General features: G+C 37.6%; 1 protein-coding gene and 1 long non-coding RNA gene across 7 annotated transcripts in view; one reads left to right on the top strand and one right to left on the bottom strand.

Annotated features, from left to right (window-relative positions):
- The window catches only part of LOC137468640 (uncharacterized), a 590,084-nt gene that overhangs the window by 87,130 nt on the left and 478,187 nt on the right, over positions 1-24,767 (top strand). The gene's annotated exons all lie outside the window — the stretch shown is intronic.
- The window catches only part of EPHA6 (EPH receptor A6), a 367,788-nt gene that overhangs the window by 77,694 nt on the left and 265,327 nt on the right, over positions 1-24,767 (bottom strand). For 4 of the 6 annotated variants that reach the window (XM_068180480.1, XM_068180478.1, XM_068180482.1 and 1 more), the window contains 6 exons: positions 19,677-19,724; positions 19,088-19,250; positions 10,491-10,599; positions 7,651-7,721; positions 5,631-5,756; positions 337-522 (listed from right to left, as the gene is read on the bottom strand). In XM_068180480.1, coding sequence (XP_068036581.1) covers positions 337-522; positions 5,631-5,756; positions 7,651-7,721; positions 10,491-10,599; positions 19,088-19,250; positions 19,677-19,724 — 703 coding nt within the window. The remainder of the gene's footprint in view (positions 1-336; positions 523-5,630; positions 5,757-7,650; positions 7,722-10,490; positions 10,600-19,087; positions 19,251-19,676; positions 19,725-24,767) is intronic. The other 2 variants (XM_068180483.1, XM_068180479.1) reach the window with 1 other exon arrangement.

Genomic DNA, 24,767 nt, shown 5'->3' with positions numbered 1-24,767 from the left:
TCATTGTCAGCTCAGTTACATATGTGGTTTTCTCCACTTGCTTATAAGCAAACTCTCCATTCTGTTTCATAAGAACCTGTAAAGACTTCTCTTGAATGAAGGTAATTAATATTAAAAAATAAAAATGAAACATTTCACATTGAAAACAGACAGGCTATGCATTTCCTATTATGATCCCAAATTTTGCAGTATTGACTGTCAATGATTTGGAAGATTTCTGAGAACTGTAAACCATACTGAATGAGGAAATAATGCTTAATTTCAATAAAAAATGAGACAGAATGGGAAAGGCAGCACACAGCATAAAACAATTAAAGAAAGGTATTAGTGACTTACTTTTTGTAACAACTCCTTCAAGGCGAATGATATTTGGGTGATCAAATTGTCCCATAATACTCGCCTCCCTCAGGAAATCTCTCCTCTGCCTGTCCATATAGCCACCCTTCAGAGTTTTAATGGCAACAGGGATCTCTCTTTTTCCTGGTGTCTTCAGACGTCCACTGCAAACTTCTCCAAACTCCCCTGAAACAGATAAAATATCTGTTGAGTAACTCAGAACTGCCTGTACAGGAGAATATTCAAGGAACTCACACATTCCAGAGAAGTTGATAGAGAAAAAACTGATTGAATATTCAGATTTATGAGTGTCATCACATCCCAGAAAATCAAAATATTCAGCACCTTTCCTTTCTGCCACACCAGAGATCATAGGACCTTGTACTGAGCCTGCAAAAGGCAAACCTTCAGCCCTCCCCACTGAGATTGAACATTGGTATCAACATGTTTGGGATAAATAACTGAGGAAGGAATGCAATGACACTTGGATTTTTATTCCACTGATGACAAAATATTGATGTAAAATATCTATTGATAAAAATATTTATCTCTAGGGGTGAAATGCACGAAGACCTACATATTAACAAAAGCCCTGAGACTATCAGAACACTTGACTATCCTTCAGCTACAGAAAGCATTTAAAAAGTACTTTATACTGTTATGACCTAGAAAAGCACTTGCATATGATTTATTTAAATGGACTTCCACACCTACTTGAAATTAATTACATATTTCCCTGTTCACACAGCCAAAGGCCAAAAGTCCCAGCAAATCTGGAGTTGTGCAGTGAGAGGAATCTCAAAAGTTGTTTCCCCTGATGTTTCCTTGTGTATGTAGGGCCTGTTAAGGATATGTGTCTCCCTGAATTCTCCTTACACATTTAATAATTCAGTTTGTATGGAAATTACAACTTTCCTTTGATTTTGAAGTCACCTAGAAGTTATTTAGAGCCCCTACCAAACATCCTCTTGGATGACTGCAGGTCAGTTTTTAATGGGTCACAATTCAGTAAATGAAGAACAATGTTCACAGAAATATTTCAAAGCATTTCTCATTACAGGTTGCTTTCACAGCAAATCTAAAATTTTTACCCCAGTCATTTTGGAATCAGAACTGCTAAAACCCAAAAAGCAAGTAATGAACAGATATATATTTAACTGGGGATTTAACACTCCATTGAGTGCTGTCTGTATTAGTATTCCCTAAACTTTAAGGACAGAAGTTAACAAAATAAAGGAGCTCTCTTCTGTAACAATGCATCTTCAGATATGAAGCAAATCTAGAAGTGAGGTACATTAAAGGCACAACCTTCACTTCAGAAAATTGTAACTCCTTGATGTTACAGGATTAGAATGGATATTGTCACAAGACTTTTGTTTTATTAGGTTCTGTTGCTTCCACTAAAACAAAGCAAATTTTTTACTATCTTTAGATCCAGAAAGAGTGAGATTAAAAGAACAATTTCATAGCTTGTCTTTCACTTCAATAACAGAGGCATCATCAAGTGCAGGAGTACAATTAACACATGCTGAACATAACCTCTGAATAAATTAGCAGCTTCCTAAACAGCTAAAAAATCAAGTGGTCCTAGGTCTTCCTGGTACAATTCCTCCCACCAATTTATTTGTACTTAATTTTAAAAAATAAATTAAAGATGTGTGCAAATATAAGGTATGTGAAAATATATGTCATTAGAGTGATGCTCTGGAAATCTTTTGACAAAAGGGGAAGTTGTGTGTGGATTTTCCTACATGATTTTGCCCCTTTCACCTTTAGAAGACTCTACTTAAAAGTTTGCTTGCCTGACTATTTGCACTGAAAAAGCAGTAGATAATTTGGACTTGTACAGTGCTCCCATAAAAGAAAGTGATGAAACCTGAATGTTCTGCAGGAGACATGGTCTATCAATCTTCTGTTCTGTGACATGTTCAGCAGGACCAGAACCCTTCTCTAAAATCATGTCCTTATTGCATCTTGCTGGTTTTTCAAGCTTCAATGCCTAAAATGAGAAACTTTTCCAATTCTTTCTCTTGATGAAGCAATGAAAAGCAAAAATACTAGAGCCTTAATATTAGATTTTTAAAGAAATTCTGTGGCCAATAAATATGCAGAATTGCAAAATCTCATTTTAAGACTAATGAGTAAAGCATAGGTTATAGAATAAACCATTTGGCTACTGCAAGATTATACAACAATATTACAGCTTCAGAATTTCATAAATAATGACATTCATCCCTCAGGGACTATAAAAGGCTGTTACCAAGTGCTTTAAAATGAATTAAACTGAAGGAGGCAGCTGAACAACTTGCAATTCCAAGATTTATTATCTGTACAACATGCAAAGCAGGGGAAGGAAGCCCCATTTTTTTACTTTTTTTTGGATGTCTGATTTGGAAAGTTAGAAAGTAAGTTCCCTCCCCTTGGATTTTGGGATTGATAAACTGGTGAAGACAAAGACTACCAGCAGTTTTTTGTGACATGATGTCAAATTTGAGATCATCAGCTACAGAACAGACAGAAACCTAAGGTGTATAATAACTTCTACTTCTGTTTTAGACTAGATGGACATCAATGATATAATTTAAAGCATTGAATTATTTACACTGAGACTTTGACAAGATTTCATCCCACAGTAGCTTTTCCACACTTCTGTTCAGATAAAGAATTTTCAATGTTTTTAAAGTCAAAGGGGAATGGGTTCAATCAAAGGGTTTTCTTAAATCTAAGAATCTCATTCTCACTGCTCAAGTTTGAAGATAAACAAGATAAATGTTGACCCTGCAGCAGCTGGGGTTCATGACTGCATGTGTAATAAGTTGAAGATAAAAGCCAGATGTCAATGAAGTCAAGATTTTTCCTTGCTCCAGGGAAAAGGCTGATCACAACTACAGGAAAAGATAGAGTCCACTGCCTGTACAGTTCTAATAAAATGTAAATAATGTCTGTTTTAATAACAGAAACCTCACCCGCCTTACTGTATATTATACAAAAAGGAGCTAACTGGGCAGTCTAGAAATTTAATCTCTGCAAACCACACATCCCTTTTTGCATTCAGCAGGGCATATGTGATACTGGAAGTGAAACAAGAGTAGTCAGTCACTTAAGTCTGATGTGCAGCCTGGTATTACTGCATGGGATCAGAACAAATGTCTTACAGCACAGACACTGGCTGCTGATAGAACTGAAAGGTAACAGCACCTAATACAGCTCAACTCACTTCCCCATTTCAATCTTTACACTTATGGGAGAACTTGCAGGAGATTTAGGTCATGCAAAGAATATTGTCTGCTCCGGGAAAAACTGAAGAGTTGGTCTCTTCCTCGAGTTTCAACATTTTAACAAAGAAAATAGGAGGATAATTGTAAATTTTAAGACATACTTGACAAGGTACCTCGGGGAATTCATTCCTTGAAGAGGTGCTGAATCCTTAAACCAAACAGCAAGGAGAGATGGGGCAGAAAAAAGTGCAGAAAAATTACCAAATACTTTAAAGTATAACTTGGGTACAGAGTTAAGTTGGAGTTAAGCTGAAAAAAGAAACTAACTAAAAATACTTGCCTTGAGTGTCACAGCCATCAGAACTGCAAGTAGTGAATTATCAAGAACTTTTGGACATGACTTTATCCATTGAAAAAACAAACTGGAAACTGCTTTCAGGACAAGAACAGTTTTAAAAATGTCATGACCAGAAATGCTAGAAACTTTTTTTTTCAAGTATTTGGGATTTTCCACTTTGGCAGTTTCAGAATGAAATATTTTGTTTCTTGAATGGAAAAAAAAAATTTGTTTGAAATATTAAAGTTACAGAAATTAAAAAAGAGAATTAGTGGCCAAAATAAAATCTTAAAACAGAACAAATTTAGAAGTGAATCTATTAATTGACTTGTTAAAAGAGAAGATGTTGATTTTTGGTTTCACTTAGGGGAAAATTGTAAACATCTTTTAAAAGTAATTATCTTGTGATAAGAAATCCATTTTGTATCCACTTGAAATGTGTAATACATAGTTAGAGAGAATGCACAGAAATCTTTAGGACTGCTGAGAATTATACTGATATGTTATGTTCCTGAGCCTCTACTGAAGAACTGTGTGGGAATTTGTACTTTCTCTGACTCAGCCATGGTATTTAACCTGTATCTTGTATGCATGGAAATGGGCTTAAATTTCATTGCAACCTGTTTGCAAGTCCTGTTAGGTGAGTATTTTTGAAGTTGACAAATTATCCATGTAATTTTAGAAAATAAAAACCATAAAATTAAAACCCATAGAAATAAAATATGTCAAAGCATACACTTCCATGCATACAAGAAAGCAGAGAGAGAAGCTGAGACAAGAGATTTCATAAATGAATTAAACTAATATTAAGGACATAATTTTAACCCAAACTAAAACAAATAATCCTTGTCTGTTGTATTCAACTGAAATCAGCAGTTACACAGATGTGGAATGTAGCTCAATCTGCTTTATAGTCTAAGACATTAATATCTGCAGTGTGTCTGAAGAAAGGGAAGAAATAGAAGAAAGCAAATTGAATGTTCTCTGCAGAGGTCAGCCCTCTGGGGGCTCTCCCAGGCTCATAATTCCAGAGGGGCACAACTCCAGCTGCACATGATGTGGAACAGAATTTTCTCTTTTATTTTCTCTCTCCTGTCTGCTACCAGACCTAGTTTTATTTATGTAGGATTATTGCACAACATTTTCTAGTGCATGAAACACTTCTTAGCAACACTGGGGATACTTCCATGGTTATCAGTGTAGTAACATATTCATTAAATGAGGGGCTTAAACTGAAAAATACCCTTCCTTTCTGGAGTGATTAAGATACATGAAAAAATGTAAAAAAGAAGGATTACAGGGCATCATCTTTCATACTGTCTACATCTTATCAACAGATCTTCCTCTTTTCCCTCTCTGCCAGTGATCCTTCTCTAGAAAGAAAAGCCTATCCCAAGCCAGCCTCTCCTTTTCCTCCCTCACACTCCTCCAGTTTTCTCTTTGAGAAGAAGTTTTTCTCAGTCTTCTGTATTCAGAATTTATATCCCCATAGAAAGAGATTCTGATCTAATTTCACCCTCAGTGAGTGAGAATACATGACAACAACTATGGCACATACTGAGTGACAGTGTTTTGAATACATCTGGAAAACAAAACAAAACAAAACAAAAAAATCCCTGACAAACCAGGCAAAAAATCAATCCAACACAAAAACTGATAATGAATTAATTTCCCAAAGCTTATTAAAAGTAGTATTGCCATGCCTAGAGATTTTTTTTTTACAGCAGGGATAGTTTTACCTGCCCCAATGACTCTTTCAATACGAATTCTTGAAGGATCAATCTCCTTGGCAAACTCATGGACAGCAAGAGATGGGTCTTCATAAGTGTCTGGATCTATGTATGTTTTAAGTCCTGGGAAATGTACTGCAAGAAATAGAGAATAATAGGAATCAGGAACTTCTTGACATTCATGAATTACAATTTTTTTTTTTTTTGACTAGGCAATTGAAAGGACTGAAAATAATATATTACATCTTCCAGGTTTAAAATTTCAGAAGCCACCAGAAGAGCTGGTCACTTGAAGAAGGGTCTGCAGAGGCACCAAGTGAGGGCTCAATGATATGGGGAAAAGCACGGTCTCAAAACAGCAGTGATTACTGCCAAAGCAGTTTATCTTCCTCTTTGCTGCTCCTTGGGCAATTGAGGCAATCTGTCCTTTGCTTTGAAAACAGTTGTTTCTAGTTCACTCCTTTCATTTAGGAGTGGATGCCTGAACATCCTGCTTTGCCAAACAGGTCAAATCTTTGAGTTCCTTTTCTCTCAGGATGAACCCTGGAGGGCTGTGCTGCTTTGTTCTCTTCTGATCAGCTGGAACAGCCAGAGAGCCAGGTGCAATGATGACAACAAAAATATCCAAATCCATTTTCAAGATAATTTCTGTCTGTTTCCTTGGAGATGGCCATGGCAGTAGTGGGCTGGTGCCAGATTGCTTTGGCAGGCTCCAACAAGCTGTCATTTTCTGGCATGGCTGATACCCCTTGTGCTCCTGAGTATAGCACATTCGAGAACTTGTGTTGCTTCTTCTGGACTATCTGGATGGGAATTCTTTTAGGCTGCTGCCATACCATGGTTAAGTTCTGGAAAACTTTCAATCCATTATCAGAAGTTGATGCTAATAATCCATCAATTTATCAGGATAAAAAGAGGCATCTGCAGCTGGGTTCGGAGAATCCCTTTAAAAAGAATGAAGCGTTTCTCAGCCTTCTTTCTCCTGTCAGTTAATAGCTGAGTCTAAAGCAGTAATTCCTCTTTATTCTTGGTTCTGTGGAGCACATATAAGAGTAGAGACTCACCCCCTCTAGTGTGATGCTGAGATCACTACAAATGAATGGGAAGGCTCCGAGATGAAGCTTTGTGTCAACATGAAATACAGTCATCATTTGCCCTGGCCTGAAAGACACTGAGTGAGGCTTTTTTCAAATTCAGTCATGGTCTCAGAGGCATATATCAAACTCTCCAGGAGGAGGGTTTTTGTCTTCTTTTATTTCTGGCCATGCCTAGAAACAAATGAGAAAACCATCTTTCTAGGCAGTATACTTTATGGGCAATTGTGCCCTTTTCCTTGACAGAAAGAGACACTTGGCTCGATATAGTGGTGTCACCTGAAAAAATATTTTACTTCTGGTAACTTCTGTATTGATCATAGCATTTCCAGAGATGTTATCAAAATGATGAAAGAATAAAATCTGATACCCTTTGTGCAATATCCTTTGAATAAGAAAATACATTTAAATTAATTGCTACTCTAGCAAGAAACAATAAGGCAACTCATTTAAAGTAGGTAGGTAAACTAAGCTGTATAAACTAATTACTGCCCATGAGAGATCACCAGGAATTTCTCTCACTGTACTGATCAGTGAGCAGGAACATGAGGGAAGACAACCCATTCCACTTCTTATTTCTTGGGTGGCTGGAAGTGTAGATCCCTAAATCCAAAGAGAACTAGATACAAATAAGTCATACAGTCACCAGGAGAGGAATTTTGAGGCAGCAATTCAGTACCCAGAACAACTGAGAATTCAAAGAAATATACTTGAAAACCTGCTAAATATTATTAGCTGAATACCAAAAGCCCCTTTAATAACTAGAATAGATTTAGTGAAATTGCAAACAAAAATAAAGACCATTGGTGATGCAGACAATATGGAACTACTCAAATAACTAGATTAAAACACCAAGGGCAAAAGTTGTTCAGGAAGCAGTGGACTTTCTTCATTTTAAACACAATATAGATATTATACAGTGTTGAACTACTTACAGTGTCCATTTTGCAAATGAGCCCTTCTTTTCTCCTCGGATTTCATTTTGGCCTTTATGTACCACTGGCATCTTTCAAGAAAAACAAGTGAGGTTTTAAATAAAATACTTGCCATGAATAAAACAGATGTACACTGGGTTTTATCTGCAATTTTATGAAAGCTAAATTCTTTGCATTTGGAATATATATTTACTGATGAATCTAAAGATGGAAATATGCATGATGAACTACAAATAGATTATATACAAAGAAAAACAGATCATGGTTGAATGATTAGCATGACAATGACTATCTGAGTTTAAGTTTGATGTAATACTCTTTTTTTCAGTTTGACTCCTCCAAAGAATTCTGATACTTCAATAAATTATTACTTTCCTGCATTCCTGTTTGTGTCCACAGGCCTGTGGTAATTAAATCTTATCCCATTAACTTTCCTACACAGTGGGTAAAATACACTCTCATTTTCTTCATAACAGAATTATAATGACTTCACCATGTTTCATGAAAAAAGAAAATATTTTTTCACATCACATTTTTTCACTCTTTTGCTGATTGGCTCTGTGCAGTCTGAGCTGCTGAACACTGCCTACCTGCAGGTCTGATAATGCTGATTTAGGGAGTCACATGGCAGGACCAACTGTTTCAGTCAAGAAAAAACAAAATATTTGCTCTTGGTCCTAAAGCTCTTTCTCGCTCACTGAGCAGCCTAAAAATTACTGTTTAGAGGGAAATATTTTGGTTTAAAGGATAGCAAAGGGTTGTTGAGGCTCTGATGCCTGTGGAGAATAGCAATGCCTGTGGATGTGTGCTCTGGAGTACAGACATGCAGTTCCAAGACCAGCGTGAAAAAAAAAAACAAACAAACTGTCCTCTGTGTGAACATTAACAGCATTATAAAATTAAATAAAAATAATTACAGTCAGTAAATCCATACTAAGAGTGGGGCTCTTTGAGGAATAGGTGAACACACCCACCTCATTTCAGGGGTTTGTTTAAACTGCTGAAACACAGCAGGAACAGTCACAAATTCATTCACTGCTACACAGGTGATGGTGAGGAAATTAAGGGTAGAAACTCCTGAAGCTGGTGTGTCCTTGTGGAGGGAGTGCAAACCAGTGGATTCTCAGACTCTGTGGAAACCTTGAGATTAATCACCAGTTGCTGTGACTCCCTAAGGATGCCAGTGCCATTTTTAGGACCTGAACAAGTGGTCTGTAGGGTGCCACCTGTCCAGAGCCCTAAGCACAAGTTCTTACACTTCAAGTTCTTGCCCAAGGAAACAGCCAAAGAAACAAGACCTTAACCTTACCCAACCCTCCTAAACATCCATGTGGCCCCAAAGTTTGACTACAGAAGCCAGTGATTAATCACCAGCAGAGGAGTCTCCTCATTCCCTGCTCATGTTGGCTGCAGAACAATTGGAGATAAGGCTAAATCAGACTGAGCTTTAGCCTCCCATTTCCTGAAACTGAGCCAGGACCCCAGTCCTGCGTCTTGAAGCATCACTTGCTTTCATATTCCTATCTGCAATTGACAGCCCTGCTTCCTGCTTGCTCCTGGTGGATAATGACCCAGCAAAGTGCAGAGGCAGGTGCTCGTTTCCCCCAGCCTCTCCACTCTGAATAGGCTCATCAGCAGCCCTGAGACTCGACAGCTCATCAAATTGTTAATTCTAAACAGTGAAGCAGAGCACATCTGTAGGGTACCAGTCCCATTTTTCATGCTGAAATTTGCCTCCAGTCCTAGAGTAAATTGAGTATTTATTCAAAATTTTCTTGCTCTGTCTTCTGTGGAACATGCTCTTATCACTGCATTTAAGCAGCACTTCAAAATTATTTCCTATCTTACATAATTGAAATGGTCCCATTGAGTAAGGCAGTAGAAAGGTAAGAGAATCTCTGATATTCTTAAACAGGAGGAAGAAACACAGAAGGAAACCCATTTCCATATTTTTTTTTCATTCCCAAGTTTAGTGATTTTTTTCTAAAGGATGTGCTTGAGTTGTTTCAGGATTTCACATATGGATTCTACACAATCATTTTCTCTGGAAATTTGTCTCTGTCTAAATAATTCCTCTCTCTTCTGAAAGATGCTACTGTTTGTCACCTTCTGTAGTAACTGCAGGAATATTTACTTAGCCTCTAAGATTATCTAAGGCCACAATATATTCCAAGGTTAACTGCTCTCGTTACCTTCACCAGAATGTTAGATTTAACTGGTTTTATTATTTAGCAGAGAGAGCATTAATTCACATAATGGCAGCTGCTGCAGTGACATATTTAGAGTATTGCAAACACACCCTCTGGCCTGCACTGATAGAACTTCACTTTCTGTTCCAATTAGAGATAATGCTAAACCAACAACACTGATGTGTAATTACAAATCTTTACAAATCTAAAAGTGCAGCACCCTCTCTTGATATCTGAGCAGTGCACTCTCTAAAGTTTTGCAATTGACAGTTGTAAGATTTTGTAAAATACACTGTGGGGATTTTTTCCTTCTTTTTTTTTTTTTTTTTCTTTTCTTTGTAATGTCAGAGCCTTGAAGGTGCAGCAGGTATACTGCATTTTTAAATTATCACTTTGCAGGCAAGAAATCCAGAAACTTATTTCTAAATATCCAAACTACTTCCTGATATCACATAATTTCTTATCTCCCCAAACTGTGTCTTTATGAAAAACCACAGTTACAACAGAACTGTATGACCACTGCTGAACAAAGAGGATATTCCACTGTGCCTAACCCTAATTTTAGCTCTGAAAATGTAGTTTAATGACTTGAATATCATTCTTAAGTTCTTAATTTTAGATGGGACTACACGAGAACAGTGTTTTAATTACCTGCCAGTGATGAGGAAGAACAAAGTGAGGATGACCAGCAGAGTAAATCCACCCACAGCAGCAGTGGCAATTACAAGAATCTGTCCCTGCTCTGCAGCCATATCAGAAGCTGAAAGAGAAGCACAGAGAAAAGGGGTTGATGCTCCATCCATCACCCAGAGATTTTGCAGAATGGCTGAAATAATTTCAATGGTCAAATGTTGCAATTTGTTTTTAATGTTTTCCTGAGTGTTTAGCAAGGGCATCGGATGGAAATGTCTGTGAAGTGAGAAACCATAATCCATGTCTCAACTAGGATGGAGGGAAGAAGATGTTTGCAGGTTTATAAAAGGAGGATTTGTCACTATCAGACACTTGCAATTTACTAAAGTTTGAATATGACAGGATTTTGGGCACAAAACTCTATTTTCTTCCTTAGCTTTATTTATCTTAATCCTGCACCTAATTCAGAAGTTCTCTCCATCCCCCTGTCCCACTGAAGTCAGCAGCAGTGCTGGGTATATGAAGATACTAAACTGGGTTCAGGAGGAAGAAAAAGCAAAACCCCCACACCTAATGTGCAGCTTCACGCATTCTTCAGCATGTCTGGTGTTCAGTTCCATTGTCATAAAATATATATATAGTTTATCATAACATGCTTTGGTGATTAGCAACTCCGTAGTTGATCAAAAGAAAAACATTCTTATGCCTCTTGTTTTTCTCTCTGCTTTTTGTAGAATGTTTAGAAGTTAAAAGAGATCACCTGAAATTATCCAGTTGCTGGACACTTCCTAATTTTGTTAATTTATTGTGTATAATATTAAATCTTTCCATTGAGAATTTACCTACTTAGAGTCCAGGTGGCCCTCACTGTACAAATACTACAGGAGCTGGAAAAGAATTAGGCTCCTTTTTTTCTCTGTCTCCTGTCTTGTGACTCTGAAGTTTTATTTGTTAAACTCTGTTCCACTTGAACATTTACACCACATGACATTTACCCAATTCTTACTATTTCCATGGGAAATAAAACATTGTTTTGAAAGAAGAAGAAATAATTCTATTCAATGCCTTCTGAAAACAGGCATAAATACAGAAAAGGGAATAATTTTTACATCAGGGAAGCAACTTTGATATGATAAACTTGCAAACTGTTCAATAAGCAAAATCTTCAGCTTTCATTAGGCATCAGGTGATTAAAGCTTAGGGAAATCACCTAGGCTGCTGTCTAGAAAGCTCAGCAGGTGATATTCTCTCACTTTGCAGCAGATGAAACTCAATGCAATGCACACATTCCAATCCAAAGCCTCATAAAACACTGTTTCCTAGAAAGGCATTTGGCTTCTGAACAATATTTGTGTGTGGCTTGAAAACTCGTGGTGCAAACCAGCTTTGTAAGAGTAGCAAAGCAAGTTAAACCAGCAGTAGCTTGTGTCAGATTGTCAGCAGAACAAACTTTTTAGGTTTCTGTCCAAATAATTTGATGGAAGAATGCACAAGCAGTAAATTACAAGGGATTCAGTACCTGTGGCCAGACAAGTTAAATTTACACCTTCCAAGAAATGATGGAGCGAATATTGACTGAATAGTTAAATGATATTTAGTGATGTTATGGCAGTGGATTCCAGCTCTGTGTTACATTCCACAGGCTCAGGTTTAGTTGGAAAAATGCAACATAACTATCATGCCACACAAGTAACAATGCAAATGCTGAATACAATTTTCAGTCTAGTGGGGGTTGTGCTAAATGTGGCAAAGATTATTAAAGTCAGGCATGGTTTGAAGCTGCTCACGGAGCAGGTTTCAGAGGAGTCTTTCCTGCCCATCTCTTCAGTGGGGAGGACAAACTGCAGCTCTCCTTTTGTTTATAATAGGAAGAAGATGCATGCAAAAATAGTGAATTTGGCAGGAGCAAAGCAAAACACAAGCTCAAATTAACAGCAAAATTTATTTGTCAGAAGACAAATTAACTGTGATTTTTTTTCAACAGACATTCACTGCCAAGGCAACAACCAGGAACCTTCCTGGTGCAAATGTAGGGGCTGATTCCATGGCTTAAAGAAGCACCTGCAGTTATCAAAATGAAGATGTGTCCTGGACAATTTCTGGATGGAACTGCTATTTTTTTGTGTTCCTAGCTAAAACAGAATCCAATCCAACCATTCAATAACATATATTTTTCTATCAGGAACCAAAGTCACATTAATGAAAGGGAGAAATTCACACTGATTTATGTTCTTTCTGCCCATAAACAATACAGATTTTTAGCTGAGACTGTACCTACTTGAAAAGTGATAATTCTGTTTCTCTTGTTTGTATTTTAGAGGCCAGAGTTGAATACATTAGGATTTTTTTTTTCATGTAGCTAAATCACTACAAGGAGTTTTCAAGCCTGAAACTTCCAGATGACCTTAATTTACCTGTCAGATTAAAAATGCCAAATGACAGACAAGAATAAATGGAAAATGTAAATTTGTTAAAATCTGACAGAGTGTCTGGTAAGGCAAAATGATGGAAATATTTATACACAGACTTATCACATACAGGTAAAAGATTCCACAAAAAACTATTTAGGCAGTGAGAAGGCAGTAATCAGGGACTCTCAATACCTAGAATTTTTACAGCATTTTAACATTCTAAATTAAATTCTATGTGTCTCTCAATCTCTCTGCTCTTTTCTCATTTCTCCAGCTTTCTCTTATGGTTGTAAATACTAAGAGCTTTATTTGTTTCTGTTGTTCATGTTCTTGAATAGTTTTTTCACTTCCTGGTTTTCCTTTCTTATTTCTTCCTGTGTATGTTGGTCTATGACCCTGTGTTTCTCCTCAGAACTTCTTGATTATGCAAGAAAGAAAAACAGTTTAAAAACCAACTTTGTCAGGTTGCAAAGCGAAGCAAGTTCCTGCAACCTCATTTCATCCCTTTGTGCGTACATATGAGAGTGCTGCATCTAATCACAGAAGTGCACAGCACTTTTTTCCAGAATCTCATGTTGGACAACATGGCCAGCATTCCTATAGCTAAAATCAGTATTTTGTTTTCTCTACACTGTCCAGGGCACTTCAACTTTATCACAAACCATGAGCAGAGCTAAGGGAGCTTAGCAGCCCTCTAACTGGGCTGACTGCTTAGTCTGGTACTATGTCTCCTTCTCTTTACCTATCTACTCAATAAGTTCATTTGGACAGAAAACACTTAAAAATGAGTAGCTAAGACAAGGAAAAGGGAGAATTTATGACTTTGCCAAGATGTTTCAGTAGTATACTGCAATGTATGGGTGGCAAAACTCGTCAAGCACATTTTATCTGCAACTGACGTGATTAGTCCAAGTGATTTTAAAACTGCAGCATGGATTATATATGAACCCAGGAGCTTTTTATCCAGATAAACTCCTCACTGCCATTGCTCTTCATGCTTAACTCATGCTATATGCCTAAAATGATGCTTGAAGTTCCTAATTGCATAGTTCCAGCTTCCTTGCTTAACACCATGCCCAGAAATCCCTTCTGCAACCAGCCTGGTGTCAGTTCTGCCCCAACAATTCACTTTTTACATCCATGCCCTGTCTCATCTTCTCTCTAGGTTCTTCATCCAAATGTATGGAGGAGGAGCTGCACTTTCCCTCCCTTCTGGGCTGAACGGAAATTCCCTGAGGCTTCCTCTTTTCCTCACTGGGCACACTGGAAGAAATGGTACAGATGTTTTATTCACAGTACAAGAGGCTGAGAACCAGAGAGAATCTTTCATCTCTGCTCTTTCTTTAAGCAAATTTCTCCAAAAGATTTTACAAATTTGTGTATTTGGTATAAAAGAGCTGGAAGCCCTAATGACAGCTCACTTCTGTCTCTCAGCTACATCCTTTGGTTACTTGAATTTGACATCTATCAGGCAGCAGACCCACCAGCAGACTGAAAGATAAAAAAAGTGACAGAAAGACAGCCAGACTGATAACAGTGAGCAGCTGTAACACAGATAAGTGTGGACAGTGAGCACTGGAGCTCTAACAGGCTGTCAGGGGGATTTACAAGGCATTGTAAACAACAGTGCTTAAGAACAATAGGTAAGAAAAACACAAAGTCTCATTAGGGCAACCTTTACATTTTCACAAATGCAAATGTAGTTCCTGTGCAGTTCCTGTGGTACAGTGAGCTGATGGGCTCCACTCAAAGGGGAAATGAGAAGGCAAAGGAAAGGTGAACTTAAAAGGGGCTGTCACTAGCATAAGAATGTAAAACTTTTTGGTGTCTATTCACTTGAAAAGCTTTCTTCCTAGTGTTTTCCCCTAATATTCACTTCCTGGCCAGTGGATACATGGAAAGTCCGTGCAAACAGTTCGAGATCTGAATGAGGATGTTGCACCTGTTTAGGAAATGCAGAGGAGAAGCGAAGTCTGGATTTTCTGGACGCATGCAGTCGTGCAATCAGATAGACCAAAGTCAAATGTGAAGAAGAAATTGCTGAAAGTATTAAACACAGCAAGGAAATACTTCAAGATCAAAATGAGACATTATTTGGTATCCAGAGCTGACTAATATTGAATGAACAGTAGGACGAGGCAGAGGTGGAGACAGATCCAACAAGAAGTTCCTAAATATGAGATACATGTCATCTGATTTGTTTTGTTTCAACAAGGAATTCAATTTACTATTGTTGAAACATAAAACATTGTAAAAAACCAACCAACCAACCAAAAATCTCATTTTTGCATTGGTAATGCAATAGATTTTCTAAAAATCCTTGGGATGGCTTCTCTGTCGTGGCATGAACCAGGGCATGTGCTTAAACAAGTAGTGGACATGCACTGGAATCAATGATTCAGGACCCTTTGCTTGAGCTTTGGAGTTCTGGAAAGAATGGAGTCACATCTGGTGGAAAACCCAAAATAGCTTGATTTGAGGATGAAAAGTTAAAGATAGATTTTGTGGATGTAGGAAGAGGGAGAAGAATGTGAAAGTTCAGCAGTATTTTCTGGCAATACACAAAAAACACCATCTGAGACTATGGTAAAGAAATTAAAGTTATTGATCCATCAAGAATGGAGTTTCAGCCAATTATTTTTCACAGTCTTCAACTATATAAAACACCTAATCAGGTATTCCATTAGCATTTCTGAAATGTTTAGGTTTTTATTGTTAATAATTTAAAGTATACAAAGTCTGTATTGCTTTTGGATTAAATATAATTTTGTGCTTACACTTATCACTCTGTTCAGCACAAGTACACAGTGCATAAATGCTGCTTTGTCCCTTAGGTCCCTTCCAGAACAAGCCAACCATTCCACTTGCAGATTATTTTTTCCTAATGATGGGAAGGCCAAGGAGGAAAATACCTTTGGTTTTAGAACAAGCCCTGCTTTGGCATGAAAACTGCCTGGAAGCTGCAAATTGTTCAATATTTTACTAATTCCTCTGGGCAGAAGGACCGCTGAGGTAATGACCACTTCTCTAGGGAAAAAAGAAAAGAAAAGAAAAGAAACCCCAAAAGGTTTGAATTATTAATAAAAACAAAACAAAACAACAAAACCAACCAACCAAAAAAAGGTATTCCAAAACCAGCTGGTTAGAAGGAGGGGGGGGGGAACCCAGAGAGGGTAACAGTCAGAGATTAAAGCAACTCTGCCCTAGGAAAAATGTTTTTCTTAATTGTCAGAACACATTTTATTCTCTGTTAGGAAGGACCAGAGTTTTTCTGATTTTTCTGGTCCTTCTGGTAACTCTGACAGATAAAAGCAGGAGCTACCAGTGAGGTTTATGCTCCAATTTAAAGCCCCAGCAGTGGCAGCTGTTTGTGTGCTGGAGTGTATGAAAACCTGCCAGCTTTGCTACGAGTGTTTTGCCTGTAAGGTGATGAAACAGAGACTGAATAAAATGGCAACAAGAAACACAGTCACAAGTGGTGGTTGCTGTGCTTTGGAAAGGTTTCACATTTCCCAGATGCAGCCTCTGGGCTTTAAAAGGCGGAGAAATGCCTGTTAGCATCTATTCATCCATCCCTGCTTCCTTGAGGAGATTTTTTTCTGAATATCCTAGGTAAATCCATTTCCTATCACAAAGAAAATACAAATTTCACTCTTTTGGATGCTCCATTTGTTTGTCTTTGCAGCAGGGAGAAGAATTCACAACAGAGCTCCCCAAGTTGTGGCTGCCTCAGTCTGTGTGTCAGTAAGTGAGGGTGGTGCTTCCCAAAAACCACATCAACATTAATAATTAACTTCCACTACTACTGCAGATATGGTCTTCTCTCTCCCTCATGCACCACCTTTAGCAATCCCACTTTAAATTTAAATTGAAAAATTTAACAATTAAACAATTAAATTAAAAAAAAAAGCAACAAAAACCAATTAAATAATTTAAAAGTGAAATGACACAGGTAGTGTTTCACCCAGAACATCAGAGAAGGCAGGACACTGCCCTGCCAAAGGACACTGTATTTTAGGACACTGACATACAAATCCCACAGCTGATGAATCATTAATTTTCTATAGTTAGTCTATTAAAGAAAACCTGTAATTTTTGACTGCTCACTTTACTGCCATCTACTAACAAATTCTGTCAACACTCAAGCAGGATAAACCTTAGATGTTTAACTGCAAGTGGTTTGGGAATTCTTCTCTACTGTACCATATTCCATTGGCAGAGAGCTGAAGGATGTTACAATCTAAGGTTGATTAAAGAGGATTTTTATCAAACACATGACTTAAAATATTTTTTGTCATTTTCATGAGAGTATTGTTTGATAAATTTTCTTTTCACAATACAGACTTTTAAAACACTATTCTTCCCAGCCTTCTCATGAAAATGCTACTTTAGAGTTAATTCAAATCTAATTGAAAGTCCACAAAAAGTAATTGCAAAAGTGGAATTTTCAACAAGTAACTTGTTTCTTGGTGAAAACAAGTAAGGAGGGCTGGAGGGAGTTGCAATAGGATGCCTTGGCCTACTATTACTTGCTATCCTTCAGAAAAAATTGAGAAAAATGTATATTAGGAAAATCTGAAAATTTTCAGCTGAGCTGCACACTGCCAGAATAATAAATGATGAAGAGAGATTACTACACAGCTGGACCAGGACTGGTTTGTAAGACAGATGCAGGCCAGCAAGGACAAATTAACATTTATAGGTACTGACAGAACCAAGTAGCCCAAATCTCAACACAACTGTCCCAAATCTCCCTGTGTAAATGTTACTCAGTATCTTGAAATACTGACAAAACCATTGATCTATTCTATTTATTCAGCTATGGGAAACCATGCACTAGTGTAGGCAGCAAGTGCTTAGACACAAAAGTAAAAGACATCAGAAATATTGAGAGATAAACTGTGTTAGGTCTGTTGGTGGCATCATAAACAGATTTATTTTTCCAGTTTATTTCAGTATCAGGTTCAGTTTTGATGATATACTTCAGAAAGGATGTTAAAATTAAGATTACCATGCAGCCCAAGGGCCAGCTGCATCAGTGCACTGAGAAAGATGGGGCTAGGATAGAGTAAGGGGAATGTCACTCCCACGGGATTCCCTCAATACCAATGAAGGAAATGTCACTGGAGCCACAGTCTTCCTAATTTAGATGGGCAAATGACATTTTCACAATGTTCAACCTCATAGAGGTTTAAATAGTATTTTCTTTTTACATGAATTAAGCCTTGTATTTATTGCACCAGGCAAGATCTACTGAAATTCTTGAAAGCACCCAAATGCTCAACTCCTATTCAAACCAATTGGCTTAAGTACCCAGCAAATTTTAAAAAGTCCAATTAGGCATTAAGCACTTGGAAATCTATCCCTGATTGATTTTTGAAATAGAAGTTAAGAAGCAATAAAAATGGAACACAAATCCCTGGGTGCTCTTGGAAGCACTTATATAGTTTTGAGTCTGTACATTAGCTTAAACAACTTGAATTCTAAAACACTAATGAAAACATGGTATACATAATTGGCTAATTAAAGTAATTTAATTAATGAGTGTTTTAGTCTTGTATCTACTACACTAATTTCCTCTCAAATACATGTAAATACCTTTTTCTATGTTTCTTTGAACATGGAGGGCAACACATGACAAATATAAAATCGTTTAGAGCGTGAACATCACACATGAAGCCTTTTTGCTTATTTTGTAGGAATAGGAAGGCTTCTTGCTTCTTTGTGCCAAATTCAGTAGGTTTACTGGTTGACAGAAATGCATATGAAAGTTTTCAGTTTTTTATTTGTGCAGTCTGGGAGCACTGACAGCTACAGGGTGAAGAGTCCATCACTGGGAGCTTGCGTGGAGCTGCTGGACTTAGAGAAAGCATGGCTAAGGGTATTTCTAGATGTCAAGAGGCAGGACTTCTATAAGGAAAAAAAGGATCAGAGAATCCTAGAGCATCTTAGCTTGGAAGGGACCCATAAGGGAATTTTATGGAAGAGAACATTCCTTCAGCTGTAGCATTGGGCTAACATTTCTATGTGCTGTTACAAATCCAGAACTGTGAGTCTGAGGCTTGTTTTTTATCACATAGCACTGGTCATTTTGTGATAAACAAATGGTAGGGGTTCAGCCATTCAAACTCCCAGTGTCTCACTGGTTTAGAATTAGATGCTACTTCTATTGTACTTTTTTTTTTTCCCTTTAGTGAAACTTACTTTCATCTCCAGTTTCAAATTCAAACTTCTGGCTATAGCCGCTGTATCCTGCTGCCGTCCTGACTCTGATATGAAATATATACTTGGTGGCTGGCTTGAGACCTGTGATGATAACACTTGGAGCCTTGGACCTTGTGGAGGAATAGCTGAGCTGCTCATGCTCCTGAGGGACAAAAGAGGGAAGAAATGATATCAAGTTGAGTTGAACAGTCTTTGCAAAAATGATATAACAGAACTGAAGCTCCATATTCTTCTCATGAATGTAAAATGTGTTTATAAAAGGAGGTGCAGGTATGGATTTCTGTACTTTGGGTCTGTGCTATAGTCAGAATATTTGATATGGCCTTGACTTTTAGATTTCAGGTTTTTTGTCTTTAACCTCGCATACAGACATGTTTTTGTGAGTTGGGTTAGCAACCAACCCAACCATAGTCAAACCAACATGAATTACTACAAGACTACATTCACAGAAGAATGGCAAGTAGAATGGTAGCTCATTATTTTTGCACAATGGACAAACTAGGAGGTCAGTAAACACTACCAAGCTGTAAAATAAAGATGTGGGAGTATTCAAATACCCGCTACTCACTTCTACCCGCAGGTAGTGCCAAAATGCCGGCGCTATCCGTGGGTAGACCTGTGGGTAAAAGAAAATAGGAATTAACTTTTTCTTTAAAGCCTGTCAACTCTGAGCATGGTTCAGCTGCTTCGCTGCTGCTGAGCTCAATGTCTTTTTCCAGGTAGCTGTAATGTAGTCATACACGAAATTCACTTTGAGACTCTATAAGAAGAAATACTCAGCGCAAAAGTTAATCTCCTGGCAGTTGATCCCAGGCAGCTGCTGAGGATTCCTGAGTCTCACAGAGTTCCCTGAGAATTATGGTGTCTGGGAATTACACCTGCAGACCAGCTGCTCCAGTATGGAGACCAGAAACATAAATTTCTGTGCTTTAACTGATTGCTGCTTTGCTAGACAGATCTTGGATGATGCTTTTACATGAGAGGATGACTTGGAAGAAGAACATTTATTCCCTGTCATTAGCTACTTGATAAACCAGTAATCTATAATATTTTATGTGCTGCCTTAAGGCTAGGTTTGCTCCCTTGGAGCAGGATTTGTCTCCAAACTGAGCAGGAATGCCCTTGGCATGTGCTTAACAGTCCAACTGTGACACCCACAGGGCACCATGTAGGTTTATTATACCATGCAGAGATATTAGAGCAGGTGTAAATTATTCAAAGGGTGCTTCCTTCCAGCCTGTTCAGAAGGAAATCTAGTTCACAGAAGAGATATAACCAGGAGAGGATTAGGTTTCAAATTCTGTTGGACTTTTAACCTCTTCTCAGCAATGTGCATGCACTTTTTTTATAAAACAAACAGTAGTTATAAAACACTCTGAGTTAACTTCAGCCATGTGTAACAAATCACATTAGCACTGGGCAGCAGGTGGATCACTATTCCCCCAGTAGGAATACAGGGAGATGGCTGAGAAAACCAGATATAAAAAATAAACACACAGAAGCAACTTCATGATTCTGCTAAGGGAAGAAACAGGAGGAAGGCAAAAATGAACAATATTAAAAATAACTGCATTTAACTTGCACTTCAAACAGTGGAAATAATTTGAGAAACTATAGTAAGAGGAAGTATTGATTTTTTCTATAGTCTGTAACCAAAATTTGAAGCTGTGAGGAGCAGTTATTTAAATTGAAATAGTAGGATAAAATGTACATGTAATCTTATGGATAGACACTATTATTAATACACCATCTAATTACTTCTTTAAATATAAGACTTCTCCCAATTACTTGAAATGTTGTAGCTTCACTTTGATCAGGGATAGTGGATTTTAGACATACTTTAATGCATTTCAGAAACGACCTATTTTCTTCTGACAGAAAGCCTACTTGTTTGAGTGATAGGTGTTTCTTTTTCTGATTAAGCTTACATGACTTCCTGTGAAGGAAACAACTTGGAAATCTTCACCGTAGATTATGTAAACAGCAAAGGCTTGATTTATACATGTATTAGCATGATTCAAAGAGCTCTGTTATGGCCCACAGATGGGCAGAGACTTTATACTTTGGAATGTTCTGGAAATTTTTATTTAGACTCTTTAAGCCAAGGAAGAGACCAGCACCTAAGGGATTTCACTGTACAATGTAATAGTTGCAAGCTGTTTCTTTTCCCTAGACTAGCTTACTGCTTTAAATCAAGTCCTAGCATTTAATAATGTACTGCTTCTTCTGACCTGCTGGAGAGACTGCAGAAATAACTGATGGAATTGTAAAAAGAAATAGGGTCTTTAGAAGGAGGATGGAAACTGAAGTTTTTTCAGAAAAAATCAGTGGAGATTCCCCAAGATCCAGTGACAAGATTTACTCCCTGAAGCCTGCTGAAAAAAAAAAACCAGCAGCAGCAAAAAGTGGGAATGACTTTTGGAAAAGAATCTGAGAAAGATTGTTTCTTTTCCAAATTGTTTCCAAAATGACTTTTGAAAATGAAACAATCAATTATATGTTATTACAGGCTAAGTACTGCTTGTGTAAAATATACATTTGGGACAGACTGCCTGCATAGACAGGGGTGTGGACAGGCAGGCAGCAAATATAATTCATTATTTGTAGTTGGTCAATGACAATAGGCATGACAAGGGCTGTGATGGTGACAGTTAATCAACAAAATGGGTCCTTCAACCTCCTGAGGGGCAGCCATCTCTGCCTGTCCCTTCTGGAAGGTATTTGGGCTACCTCCAGGGGTTGTCTAGCTTGTTGGTTCCTCCCCACCTGCCTGGATTTGCCTGCGGGAAGCCCTGAAGCGTCCCTACTTCATGCCCTCCCCTGTCCTTTCTGCAGCCTCTCATGCCATCCAACCCACAGACTGAAAAATGATGTCTGGGGGTACACAACCTTAAAAGCAATGGTGCTGTCATATGGGGAAGGGGGCAAGATTTGTTACTGCACATGAAATAGTGGAAAGGGAACCTGTCACCTTGGTTTGAGAGCAAGCTTCAGGAGCTTGAGGAAAAAGTTGCTCAAACTCAAGACAAAATGATTCATAGCCAGAAACTTCCCAGGGCTGGAGTGTTTTGCACAAAGAATTTAGCCTTTTAGGACTGGATTCATACAGAGAATTCTCCAAAGAGTGGATGTTTTGCCATTACTCCACTCTCTTGACAACTGATCTGCAGCCTACATGGAAAGCCAGAGCTTTCCACAGAGATGCAAGGCTGGCCACTCCTTCTGCCATGATCTTTCCCAGGAAGGCTGAAGATGGACTCAGAATAAAAAATACAATTCTAGTCTGCACAGAAGTATGGGATGCTTTGTATTACTCTTGCAAATAGACCACATGCACTCACTTTTGCAGGGATTATGTGTTCAAAAAGTCAATTTTAAACTGAAGGGCCCACATGTACTTCTTGGATGTTAGTGCATGCTTTTCCAAGATCCTGCTTTCATGCTGTGGCAAAATATAGATATATATCAACTCACTTATCATGCAAAAAGGAAGCATGATTTTGTGTGCTAGAAGGATCTATCTCTAGTGATAGATTTCTGACCAAGACAGTGACAGGGCCAGAATCAATGGGAAAGGCCAAGGACTACATTTTTTCTGTACTTGATAACTACAGACTGCAAAATCTGTAAAATGAAACATAAGTTTAACTGATATGGCTGTACCTCCCATGGCACATAAGAAGTAAGATAATATATAATTGGCCACTATGTATAGTTCAGTGCTCACAAAAAGAAAAGGGACACAAGAAATGCTCTGATGCTTTACATCAGTATCAGAGCAGCGTTTGTGATCTTAAGATGGCAAAGAACTCACAAAAAGCAGTTCTGAGAACACAGGGGCTGAGGGGTTAAACATGAGTTAAAGGAGTCTAATATAGTATATAACTACAAGACACAATCTGATATGAGAAAATTCATAAGACCTCTTCCATAGCCTACTGTAAATTTATCTTGGTGAAAATCTGTAATTAAAACATAAATATAACCCAAATGCAAGCTATGCCAATATTATTACACAATGTAATACTAAGTCTATGACTATCTAGCCAAGTTAAACAGAATTATATTATGAACTTTGAAAATGCTATCTCTGTTTCTAAGGAAATTGTATTTTTCTTATTGTTTGTGTGATTCTTCTTGTAAATGGATTCAGTTCAGATTATGAGGGACAGTGTTCACAAATCCATGACAGTTTGCTCTGTGCATGAACAGGAAAACCTTTCAGAATCAAATTCTTTCCTGCAGCCACCTCTGCCTATCTGAATCTGTATCTATCCTAATTTTATACTTGGCTTTATAGATAAGGCATTTTTTTCATATCTAAAGAGACAGAGTGGCTGAGTGGAAGGCACAATGGTGCTAATGGTCTAGGACTAGACAACCTCATTTAATGGAGTAGCACCATCACAGGACAAATATTAATGGAATGCTTTCTGCTTCTGCAGTGCAGCAGAGTAGCAGTCAATATCCAGATGTTCTATTATTGTGATGATTAGCACCATTTTTCTCATATACTGAAAAGAAAGGGGATTCCCCCAATAACATTAACAATTTAAAATAAAGAAATAACTCTAAGTAGATAACTCTAAATAGATAACTACATTAAATAAATAAACTATCACATGCCACACCTGTGGGAACAAATTACTCTCTAATTTTATCCCCACCTTAGTAGAGTGGAAAAGAGCACAGAAATGAAGACTTTGTGGACACATACAAGAAAAATATTGATAAAGGCAAACCAAAATGTGATGACCTTTAATCACTTTAGACTCCTATGGCAATCAAAGAGTTCACATACTGATGTTATAGGTGAGAGAAAGATTATTTATCTCAAAACCTTTAGTGAAAAAAAAGAAGATAAATCAATAGAAATTAAAGCTGAAATGCTGAATTTTGCTTGTAGTGCTGAAATAACCTTTAAAACATTAACTTTACCAGTAAAGCACTGATAAAATCCTGGAACTTTCAGGCATACAAGACTTGTCAGCATTAATATTTGAGTGGTTGAAAGAGACATGGCTCTAATAAAAATAGTATCAGTCTTTCGTTTAGCAATTTAAAAAGATAACCAAATATAATTTGCTATGATTTAGAATATATAATGGGAGCTATATACTCTTAGTCTAGCTTATTTTATAAATTACAATGGAGGTATTCAGCTCATTGAGTGTCACGAGTAACAAAAATCTTCTTAAACTGACCCTAGGGAAAGGGATTTCCACCCTCTGCCAGCTAAAAGAGACTTATTGTACCCACAGCTTTCAAAAGTGTGTGTACAGATAGAATCCTGGGAGAGTAACTGAATTTACTATCAGTTGCTTGCAAACACATTTTCTAGTCTATATCTATTGTCCTGCAACATGAAAATTCTGTATTAAGCCCCATAATCCTGCCTGGCCTTTTCAGAGCACTGTTATTTAACTGAAAGAGGAACTAATAGAGATTAAATCTATATACCACAGGGACCAGGTCTTTTTCCTGTACACTGAAGCATAATGTCAAAGCTGAGTAAGTACCACATTAAAGTAAAGAAGATTTGGAGTTTCATGATTCAGGCGCTATAAATGTTTAAGTAAAAGCACCAATAATAAAAAAGAATTTTTTATGAGACCATTTGGTCACATCTTTCCTCTTTCCTAGATACATCAGTCTGAGG

Source organism: Anomalospiza imberbis, chromosome 2 (genome assembly GCF_031753505.1).
Source record: "Anomalospiza imberbis isolate Cuckoo-Finch-1a 21T00152 chromosome 2, ASM3175350v1, whole genome shotgun sequence".
NCBI classification, from domain to species: domain Eukaryota; kingdom Metazoa; phylum Chordata; class Aves; order Passeriformes; family Viduidae; genus Anomalospiza; species Anomalospiza imberbis.
Note: the sequence above shows the minus strand (reverse complement) of the source record. Positions and strands in the feature narration are given on the sequence as shown.